Source organism: Nicotiana tomentosiformis, chromosome 3, assembly GCF_000390325.3.
Source record: "Nicotiana tomentosiformis chromosome 3, ASM39032v3, whole genome shotgun sequence".
NCBI lineage: Eukaryota > Viridiplantae > Streptophyta > Magnoliopsida > Solanales > Solanaceae > Nicotiana > Nicotiana tomentosiformis.
In genome coordinates, this window is record NC_090814.1 from 18,189,828 (window position 1) to 18,201,821 (window position 11,994).

An 11,994-nucleotide genomic window follows, 5' to 3' on the forward strand; every position below is an offset into this window, starting at 1 on the left:
TGAGAAAAATCTAATCTTACATTCAGGTCGTTTACTACATAGTCTCTTCTAAGATTAAAAAAAAATGTATGTATTCTAACAGTAAGAAAGAATACACAACATCAAACACATGGCACTGGTACTTTGAAGCAACTAGCACAAAATAGCTATATAATTAGACAACAAACTGAGGCCAATACTACTAGGATTCAGGTGCCGGTACTCATTGCTTTCCCATGTAGTATGGGTAACCTCCAAAAGATGCTGGTGTTGTTTGAGGCTCTTGTTTAACAGGATACTGGGGGTAAGGAAACTGAGGCTGGCCCGAGTATGGAGGAGCTGCAGCTGGTTGACTTGAGTATGTTGAATTTGTGTAAGCAGCTGGTTGACTTGAGTATGTTGAATTTGTGTAAGCAGCCATTGCTTGTGGATAACCGTAACCAACAGGTGCTGCCGGGCCGGGATGCGTCTTCTGAGCTTGTGGATAACCAGGTGCCAATGGCATGGACATCGGCACCATAGTTGCTCGTACCTGGGACTGTGTAATTTTACCCTTGTGATTATCAGCAAGCTTGACAGTAAGATTCCTGCCCTGCAATCATAATAAATAAACATAAAATCTTTAGACGACAAATAAATTGGATATCTTCATCGTACCAGCAACACGTAACAATCATTATTGATTTCATTCTATAATAACAAAGCTTTCCTAGTTCAATACTTCACCGAGCACCATTACTACTCTTAGCAAGGAGACCACAATATTCATAGCATTGAAAATGTCTCATTATATACTGTATGCAGAATAGCACAACACTTATGAGCATCATCTGTAGAAAGATAGCTGACCGTCTCCTTACCCCAAGAATCCTTTGTGGATCGTTTAGAGCTTTCTTTGCACCCTCAACCGTCTTGTATGTGACAAAACCAAAACCACTTCATACAAAATTACAAACTTGTTAGAGATATGCTAACAGACGGAACAGTTTTATTATTTATAATGCAAACAGAGATGTATCTCTAACCGTGATGTCTTCGTGTCCTTGTTATATGCAACTGAACCTTCTTCTATCTCACCATGCCTACTAAAAAAGCTGAGTAACATCTCACTTGTTGTGTCTGATGACAAACCTCCAATATAGAGCTTCCTCTGGGCTTGGTCAGCAGTAACAGTGGTACTGCTTAAACCTTCACAAGCGAGGTTACAAACAGCCATGCGACCCTGCACAGGTATTTTAGCAAAGAAAACTTTACCATCTCATTTATCACGAGTGAAGAAGGCCAGACGGTAAGTGAGATATCGAGATATCCTGTGTTTTGATAGGTAAGTTTTACTACAAGAACTTAAGTTCAATGCATGCTTCAGAGCTTGTTTCACTTAATCCAAATTGCAGAGTATCTAGCCACAGTAGGCCTACAAATACTTCTTAAAAAGAGATAGAAATATTAGATAAAGCAATGCTTTTGATTATTATTAGCATCAAGCAATCGACAGAATAAAACTACATACAAATTTCTAACAAAGTTCAAATGTCAAGACAACATAATTAAAGAATCTAGTGTTTACATCTATCATTTTGCTTGGTGCTTTAAGGGCCATCTGAGCAGATTCCACGTCTTTATAAGTAATGAAACCATATCCACGTGATATTCCAGTTACTTTGTCAGTAATCACAGCACCCTCTTCAATTTCACCATGCTCTGTAAACGCCTGCGGACACAATCATCCTTAATGATGTAATTTGAAACATGCATGCATTTGCTGAAGGTTTGAGAGAGGTCACATCAAATAGATTCAATAGAAGATAAAAGAAGGTGACACGAAACTTCACGACCACAATCCTTTTAAGGACTCATATCATCATTTGCACAATCACCAAGAAAACACAAAGTCACAAGCACCAAACAGTAATGCACTCACAGCACACAAAGTTTCTGACGTAGTATTCCAGGCTAAACCACGAACAAAAAGCTTTCGAAGAGCTGGATCTGCGCTTGCAGCACTATCTTTATTATTTGATTGTTCTGCGCTTGCAACACTTTTAATTTCTTCTGCAATAGAAGGGTATTGTGACCCTCTTCACGCCATAACATGCAAACAAGCACACATGCACAACGTCAATTCACACCACACACAATTACGAGGAACATAAAAATGTCCCCTTAGCACGAGCACATAAGCTTACGCACACCACCGACAGAGATTAGGATATACTCAAACTGAACCGTAAGACTAGTGCTAACATGAAAGACCAAACTGCACTAAACCCTACGTTAAAATACGCTCAGCATAGGAAAAATAAGATTGTAATTATGTTTTTAATATTGTTCCACTTCCAGCCATAGGCAAATAAGTGATTCAATGTTCGATGTGAAGAATTTCTGCTAGTCAAGATTGAGTGCTAAAACCAAAACTTTTAAAAAAAAATCAGATATAAACTCAATAAAAAGGCCAAATAATAATCATGAGATGCGTACAGGACATATACTTAGGCATGTGATGAAATTTTCAATGACAGGTCACCGACGTGTTACTATTAGCACTAAAGTCTTTGATTCCTGATAACACATGTTTCCTCATTCGACGCATTCAACCAGTAACTTAAACCTTGAAGAAACCAATAACAGTTGCCTTCTTATCTAACTTGAGAAATTATAAAACCATATTCTCCATCATTGGTCCACCAAGTTTCCTTCAATAATTTAATTCCGACCAGTAACTGAGGACATGTTTAACTTCCCTATAAGAATCAAAAGCTTATTTTCAGCTCCAACTTCTTCTCATCTAACAAAAAGAAGTTCTTCTCAGACAGCCAAAGTGTTACAGCTAAATTATACTCCCTGCGGCCCATTTTATCAGGCACACTTTCTCTCTTTTAGTTTGTCACAAAAAGAATCATTTATAGTCACACAATTAGATGATTCATAATCATACAAATGTATATGACCTATTTTAGGGTACAAATTTCAAGAGTCTTTAGTTTTAAACTTTCGTGCCTAATCAAATACCGCCCCTAAATTGGGATGCAGTATCTGACGAAAACAACTAAAGCAACTACAGGGTTTTTCAAAATTGGAAAAAGGAACCAACTTTAGCATTTACTACGGAACCCTTAATCCCAATAAACATTCCCAACACTTACCTTGTAAAATTTCAAAAAAGACAAAAAAAAGAAGAAGAAACAAATGTAGAAAAATCACCAAGAAAATTAATAATACATACATTTTAGCGAGAAGATCAACAAGATGGGGTTTAGCAAGAGGATCAAGCAAAGACCGCAATTCTTCTACTGATAATGATGATGTTGAGTTAGAATCAATTTGACCATTATTGGCCATTTCATCAAGCTTCCTCTTCTTCAACTCCTCCATCTTCTCTTTTTGGAGTAAAATTGAATTGGTGGTGTCGGAGAGGTGGAATTACAAACAGTGTGTGCGTGCCCTAAGAACTAGAACCAAGTAATGAACCCTATTGGTTTTCCTCCCCATCGCATCTCTAAAAAGATTAGTAGTTTATTGAGTTTTTCGCCCTACAAGTTTCTTCAATCTTCTCTTTACCCCTAAAAGTTCTTTTATGCCTTTTGGTCCAAATCTAACAGCCAAAAATCTATCTATCTATCTATATATATATATATATATATATATATATATATATATATATATATATATATAAAGTTGGGAATTGGCGAACCGATGTGGCATCTTTCATATTTATCTTTTTTTCTGGTTTTTTTGAATTGTTTCTGTTATTTCACTCCAATTCATTTATTTTTATTAGCTCACTACTCAAAATAATAAATACTACTTAATGGCCCAAAACATTAAGCCCAATAGCCGTTTAGTTTTGCCCTTTGACAATAAAACTCCACATAGCCGTTTTGTTTTCTTTAACACATTACACACCCCACGTTCTGAGCGAGTCTTCTCTCAAAGGTCAGAGGCTCAGAGCTTCCTCCCAATGTAAAATTCCCAACCTTTCTTCTCCTAATAATTCTCGATTTATCCTCTGACCCTCCAAAGCATACAAGCATACTACCAATAACCTGTCAGTGACACCATTTCAAGCGAGTGTGCTGACGAGTGACTTTCGGTTCTCACAATGGTTCAAACAATGTCAACAAATTAGGTTCGTTTATATTTTGCCCTTTACTACAATATGAATGTGTTTTATGAGTACCGTTATGGTTCTAATGCAATGAACGATACTCGAAATTCCATCTTTGGATATGATTACTTTTTTTATTTCCTCTGGTGTGCCTGTATGGTGGCGCTCCACTGTTTTCTTTTTCTCTTTGCTGATTGATGTACTAAAATGGGAAGAGGAGCTAATCAAGGAAAATGCATTTCCTGGGAATGTTAAATTTTTAGAGGACAAGTATGATAATGTGCAGAAAAAATTAGAGGAGTAAGAATGGAGATATGAATAGTATGAAGAAGAGTGTAATTTGAAAAGGAGAGTAATCTTCTATTTTTTTCCTTTTGTATTTTGCTGAAAATATTGCTGAAGCTATTAAAAATTATGTGTTGAATAGGGGAGAAAATAAAGAGAAAAACGTAAGAAGATTTCTGATGATAGGCGAAGGGAATGGACTTGGTTGCAATTTATATCTCTTCTTGATTTTGGTTCTTCAAGTGGCAACAGTTCGAGCAAAATGGTCAGGTAGCTCATTTTTCTTTTTCTTCCTGCAGTTTCTTGGCTTACCAACTACAGATTTGTTGCTTAATCTTGGTTTGTACTGAAGTCATAGCAGTGGCCAAGGTTTTTACTTTTTAATCCTTAAAAATCCAAGAAGAAAGGTTTAAAAATTGGGTGTGCGTATTTCTTGTGCAACTCTATGAATTATTAGCGTAATTCGACTTTGACTTATCACTAAATGTGTACTGTGACTGTCTTTGTTATCGGAAGTCCACAATTCTTTAGTTGGATTGCCACCATTTGTCGTTTTAGTCTTTTCTTGGTCGTATTCAAGTGCAATGAGAAGGTTCAACTTAATCAATGTTAGAAGGAAAAAAAAGACATGTGGGCACATCACAAATTGCATAAAAAGGGTATGGTGGTGTCAAAACATTTATAATGATCATTTTCTTAAGACTCAAACTTTTCTACCCAATATATTTTACTGACTAAAAAGAGTTCCTTACAGCAGAGGAGCATTCTACTGTGACAGTATAAAAAGGCCAATAGTTCAACAAAGAAGCAAACAAGGACAATTTACTCTAATTAATTAGTGTAAAAAATATGGGTATATAACCCTTTATACTTTATTTATAATTAAATGACATATTCTTTTACTTTAATTCTTTTTTCTACTCTTTGTACTTGCATTCCTAAATATACAATTGAAAATGAAATTCCATTGCAGATAGTTAACTCTTTGGGAAATTTTCAGAAAGTTTTCGCTCTAAAGGTTTTCTCCCGTCCATCTTTAGTATTTTTCTATTGGTTCATTATTTTTTCCCCCTGAATTTGAATTTCTTTTTAATTAGAATGTGCGATTGTGAGATCGATCTCTGCTCCCTATTGCTTATACCATACTTGTAACATTCAAAGTGTGAGGAAGATATTAATGGAGTTGAATGTGATCTTTTGGATATCCCATTGGCTCTTTGTTATGTCTTTGTCGTTTCTCGGCTTTGCCTTTAATTATTTTTTTCTTCTTTTGTGTTAGTACTATAGCTAATAACAAGAAGATTTAGGAACTTTCTTTCTTCTATGCTAATCTACCATTAAGAAATTCTTTTGGTATTACGTTGATTATCATTTGAAAAATTATACTCCACTCTTTTATGCTAGAAAACTGGTATAATTGTATGCATATTGCATACTTTGTAGAGTATAATAATAAAACGTTGGTGCCTTCTAAACTCACCCACTTGACCGTGTAGAGACCATAAGTGCAACAAGGTTGGATGTTAATATGAATGAAATAGTCATAATACAAAAAATAGAAATAAAGGAATATATGAAAATTAGTTGTTAGCATATGAAAAATTTCTAGAAACTGGCAGAAGATTTTGAGTCACGACATTAATGCATACATGGTGAAAAATAAAAAAAAGAAATGAAAGAAAAAATGAGGAAAAAAAATAAAAACTAACTGTTGGAGAAAATGAATGTCAATTTTTGTACTTTTTTTAGGAATGTTTCAAAACGTACAGTTGTTAAAGAATTTATTTAACTTCGCATATATAAGAGTAATAAGTTGATAAAATATTTATTTTATGGATTTACTAATGTTACTAATATTTTTAAAGTTCGCGCGAAGCGCGATAAGTTCACTAGTATATATATATATATATATATATATATATATATATATATATATATATATATATATATTAGCTACAATATAGGGCACAAAGTGAAGTACATAAATTAGATGTCCAAGTGAAAATAAGTCGCGTTATTTATTTTCCAATAGTCTGTTTGGCCAATCTTATAAAATATCCTTTATTTTGAAAAAGTTTTTTTTTCTTAAAAATACTTTTCGAAAAAGTACTTTTGGAGAAAAATTATTTATATTTGGCTAATCAATTTGAAAAATATTTTGAGCACAATTTCGATTTGGCCAAGTGTAGCGACCCGACCGGTCGTTTTATATATTTGAGCCCTATTTTTCCATTTGATGCTTCTTGTATGTTTGGTTACTGCTTTGTGACTTGCGGGGATAGTTGATTTGGTTCCAGGAAGAATTTGGATTGAATTAGAATACTTAGTTCCTTTGTTAGAAGTTTAAGTTAGAGGACTTGACCAATGTTTGACTTTTATGTAAATGATCTCTGATTAGTGATTTGATAATTTCAATAGGTTCATATAGTGATTTTGGATTTAAGCGTATGTTCGGATTTGGATTTGGAGGTTCCTAGGATATTTTAGCGCTATTTGCCTAAAGTTGACAATTTGAAGACTTGGAGAGTTCCTAAGTTTGACTGGAGGTTGACTTTAGTGATATCAGATTCAGATTTTAGTTCCAGAAGTTGGAATATATTATTTTGATATTTGGGACTTGTCTGCAAAGTTTGGGTTCATTACGGATTGGTTAGGCTTGAATTAGATGCTTGGTTTGAAGTTTGAAGGTTATTGAACTTAAGAGAAGTTCAATTTACGTTTTGGCCTTTGATTCGTTATTGTGATGTTATTGTGATGTTATCGTATGTGTTTGGAGACTTTGGGTAGGTTGGGATAGCGTTTATGAACTTGTTGGTGTGATTGGACGGGGTCCCAGGTGGTTCAGGTAAGTTTCGGATTGTCCGAAACATTGTTAGAAGTTGCAGATTTTGGTGGTGTGAGTTCCTTCTTGGCTATCGCGGAGTGCATTTTGGTGCTGGGCAGATTTTGTTCTTTGCGTTCGTGATTGGTGTGGCATTCACGATTGGTTGTGGCTGAGTAGTCTTCGTGTTTGCGACAATGGGGTCGCGCTCGCATAGTGATGAGGCAACTAGGGGCTTGGCCTTAGCGCCATGTGAGGGCCCGCATTCGTGTAAGCTAGTGGAGTTTGTGCATCGCGAGTGCGGGTTGCAGGTCGCGTTCGTGAGGTTTCATTTGAGGCAGTGCATTTTTTGCTTCGCGAATGCGAGGCAATGGATGCGTTCGCGAAGTCCATCACTGGGCAGACCTATAAGTGATATAATTTCAGGATTTTACTCATTCTCTCATATTTTGAACCCCAGACTTTGAGAGGTAGACATTTTGGAGAAAAATACACTACAACATTGAAGGTAAGCGATTTTCACTTGGATTTGGCTATATATTTGTCACGACCCAAAATTTCAATCTGTCGTAATGACGCCTATCTCGATACTAGGCAAGCCGACAACCTCGATAAACCACAATTTCTTTTAAGTTTGAAAATATAATATTTAAACACAATCCAAAAATCTCGCAATTATCGATACAAACACTTCCAAAATCCGGTGTCACCGAGTACATGAGTATCTATACATTACAAGTCTGGAAAACGTGATCTATAATAATCTGAGACCAAATACAATAAACAAGAGGATAGGGAAGGAGAGACAAGGTCTGCGAAACATGGCAGCTACCTCTGAATCTCTAGAAAATTGACTGTGTGAAAGAATCAACACTCACTGTATCCGGGATCACCTGGATCTGCACACGAAGTGCAGGGTGTAGTATGAGTACAACCAACTCAGTAAGTAACAATAATAAATAAAGAATTGAAAGTAGTAACGAGCTTCTCACCTAAGTCCAAATACAGTACTTTTCAATATATAAAAAAAGAGTAGGCATGCTCTCAAGTTCAACATTTAAGATTTCACTGAAAATTCATATCAAGTTTGACCGAAATAGAAAATAATATTTTTCCGAAATTTCTAAAAATAGTGATATATGACAGCTGAAATGCAGCAAATAATGATATCAATGCAGCAAATAATGATATCAATGCATCTTCTCAGAGTAACAGTCACCCAGTCCTCCCATTCACTCCAACCTCGCAATCACTCTTTCCTCACAGTCACTCTTTCCTCAAAGTCGCTCATCACTCGACACTCGGCACTCGCACTCAGTAGGTGTGATGACCCAAAATGTCATCTTTAAATTTAATAAATAATTCTGTATTCTAAGATCTCGAAAAGCACCATTTATCATTCGTCGACTCGCGTGCGCAGTCCGTACAATTTTTCGGAAAGTTTTTATGTAAAAAAATGGATTAAAATGGGAAATAGAGCTTTAAAACTCAACTACGTTAACTTTGGTCAACATTTTGAGCAAACAGACCCGGATCAGTATTTTGACAATTCCGGTAGGTCCGTATCGTGATTTGGGACCTGTGCGTATACCCGGAATCAAATTCCGAGGTCCCTAGCCCGATATATGGAATTTTGATGAAAAATTAAAAGCTTGAAAGCTTAATGATTTCTAAGAAATTACTGATGTTGGATTTATTGACCTCGGGTCTGTATTCTGATTCCGGAGCCCGGCATAGGTCCACTATAATATTTATGACTTGTCTGCCGAATTTGGTGAGAAACAGAGTTGATTTGACGTGATTCGGACGTCCGGTTGTAAAAATAAAGGTTTTAAATATTTTCTTGAAAATTTCTTTTGATTTGGTGTCCGATTCGTAGTTCTAGGTGTTAGTTTGGTGATTTGATCGTGCGAGCAAGTTCGTATGATGTTTTAGGACTTGGATGCATGTTTGGTTTGGAACCCCGAGGGCTCGGGTGAGTTTCAGATGGGCTACGGGATGATTTCGGACTTAGGAAATCTGGTTTCCTGCAGACTTGAGGCTTCTGGTGTGTTCTTCTTCGCGTTCGCGAAGGTACTCTCGCAAACGCAAAGAGAAAATTGGGGCTGACACGTTTTGTGCTTCGCATTCGCGAAGGCTTGAGGTTCAAAGCTTCGCGTTCGCGATAGAAGCCTCGCGTTCGCGAAGGGAAAGAGGCTGGCCAGGATAATTGCCTTCGCGTTCGCGAAGGGCATCTCGCGTTCGCGAAGGCCAAGCTAGGCAAGCTTCGCGTTCGCGAAGTGTAAAATGGGACATCACAAATTTGTGCTTCGCGAACGCGAGGCACTGACCTCATTCGCGAAGGGTAAAAGTCCCAGAAACAGAACTTAAGTTCTAGAAAATGGGATTCGTCCCATTTTCAACCCTTTTCCATTTTTGAGCTCGGGTAAGGCGATTTTTGGGCGATTTTCACGGAAAAATATTGGGGTAAGTGTTCCTTATCCTATATTGATTATATTTCATGATTTCATATTCATTTATATCATGAATCCGTGAATTTATGGAAGAAAAACCAGATTTTTATAAAATCTTCCAAAAACGAAAATTTAAGATTTGAAGGTCCATTTGACATCGGAATTGGATAATTTTTGTATGGTTGAACTCGTCTCGGAATGGGTGCTCGGATTTCGTAAGTTTTTTCGGGATTTGAGACGCGGGTCCCACTGCCGAATATTTTAATAAATTTTGGATTTTTATCCGAAAAATTTGTAAATTCATATGGAATTAATTCCTATGATTCGTATTGAGTATATTGAATTGTTTGTGAATAGATTTAAAGCTTTTGGAGATAAATTTAAAAGGAAAAGCTGTGGTCGAGTAATTGATTGGAATTTGCAAAGCGAGGTAAGTGTCGTGGTTAACCTTGATTTGAGGGAATAGAACCCTTAAATTATTTGTTATGTAAAAAGCATGTAAACGACGTATAGGCGAGGTGACGAGTGTCTATACGTCGTGAAATTAATTATTTGCCTGCTTACTTGAAAAATCATAAATTGTTTTAAATCATAAATTAATTATTATAATAATTATTTCTCTCCTATTCTTTGTCATATATTAATTCTTGAATTCCTGCATTAATTGTTACATGCTATTTGAATTATGTGTTTTAATTATTATTTGACATTTAGCATATTAAATATTAACTGCCTATTTTCTCCCTGATTTTCATAGTAATTTGCTATTTGTCATTGTTCGTTTCATAATTAAATCATAATTATTAAATGCTTGTTGTCTTATAATTTTATATTAATTGTTGTATTTATTGGGGAAATTTCTTCTATAAGAATTGATTGAAATGGATATATTGGGGGATCGGATTGCACGCCGCAATAAACTTATTTAAAAGTCAATATTGGGGGATCAGATTGCACGCCGCAATAGACTTATTTAAAAGTCAATATTGGGGGACCGGATTGCACGCCGCAACAGACTTATTTAAAAGTCTATATATATACTTGATTGAAATAAATATATGACAGACTTGATTAAAAGGAATATATTTGGAGAGCGGGTTGCACGCTGCAACAGAATTGAATGTGAATATATTGTGAGAGCGGGTTACACGCTGCAACAGAATTAATTAAAATAATAATGGATTATGACTGCTGAGTCGGCTTCAATTATTATAAATGAGTAACGTGATTTATTTATATTATTTGTTGTTGTTATTAATATTGCGTACAAGTTAATGTAAGTGAACCGCCTTAGCCTCGTCACTACTTCGTCGAGGTTAGGCTCAGCACTTACCAGTACATGGGGTCAGTTGTACTGATACTACACTCTGCACTTCTTGTGCAGATTTTGGAGTTGGTCCCAATGGCGTACCATAGACTTGCTCGGATTCCAGCTATCAGAGAAGACTTGAGGTATAACTGCATGGCGTCCGCAGTTCTGAAGTCCCCGTTTATTTTACTTTAGCTGTGTGTTTATTTTACAGACAACTTTATTTTATTCAGACCTTTATTTGTATTTATTTTAGAAGCTTGTGCACTTGTAACACCAATTCTGGGATGGTATTTAGACACCGTTATTTTTATGGATTATTTCACTATATTTCAAACTTTGCTTCCGCTTTTATTTTTTTGATTATTAATAATTTAAAGATTGTTTGAAGATTGGTTAATATTATTCTAACATTGGCTTGCCTAGAAAGTGAAATATTAGGCGCCATCACGGTCCGAAGGAGGGAATTTCGGGTCATGACAGTTGGTATTCATAACCACTCCAGTACTTCAGGACGCTTTAGTTCATTTGGTAAGTCTTATGTAGGGCGTGGCCCAGAATGGTACATTTTCAGTGGCACCAGCCGTCTCACAGGCTGGGGGAGGAGCACAAACTCCCACTACTCCCGCTCCGGAGCAGATGGCTCCCCAGAATCAGGCTCCAGCAGCCCCGCCAATTGGGGTAGTTCAGTCAGTTGTTGCGGCACCGATCGGTGATAGGCCTGCCATGTCTTTTGAGGCCTTATTGAGACTGGATGAGTTTACCAAGCTCTTTCCAGTTCACTTCAGTGGTACACCTTCTGAGGACCCACATGATTATCTTGAACGCTTTCATGAGGTGCTGCGAAACATGGGTATAGTTGAGACCAATGGGGTTGATTTTGCTGTATTTCAGATGACGGGCTCTGCCAAGAGATGGTGGAGAGATTATACATTGACCATACTAGTTGGATCGCCTGCACTTACATGGGAGCACTTCTCTCAGCTATTTCTGGAAAAGTTCCTCCCTATCACACTGAGAGAGGAATTTCGCAAGCAATTTG

General features: G+C 36.5%; 1 protein-coding gene and 1 long non-coding RNA gene across 2 annotated transcripts; one reads left to right on the forward strand and one right to left on the reverse strand.

The window, feature by feature from the left end:
* On the reverse strand, window positions 1–3,506 carry LOC104104772 (UBP1-associated protein 2C-like). Its single transcript, XM_009612927.4, has 6 exons — window positions 3,203–3,506; window positions 1,901–2,057; window positions 1,547–1,690; window positions 1,005–1,201; window positions 840–915; window positions 1–571 (listed from the first exon to the last, which is right to left on the reverse strand). The coding sequence occupies exons 1-6, from the start codon at window positions 3,349–3,351 to the stop codon at window positions 203–205; spliced, it is 1,092 nt and encodes a 363-aa protein (XP_009611222.1). The 5' UTR covers window positions 3,352–3,506; the 3' UTR covers window positions 1–202.
* A 281-nt stretch (window positions 3,507–3,787) lies between these two features.
* On the forward strand, window positions 3,788–11,289 carry LOC104104771 (uncharacterized). Its single transcript, XR_011414616.1, has 3 exons — window positions 3,788–4,105; window positions 4,512–4,639; window positions 11,028–11,289. It is a non-coding gene; the product is annotated as an uncharacterized lncRNA (long non-coding RNA).
* Window positions 11,290–11,994: the final 705 nt, after the last annotated feature.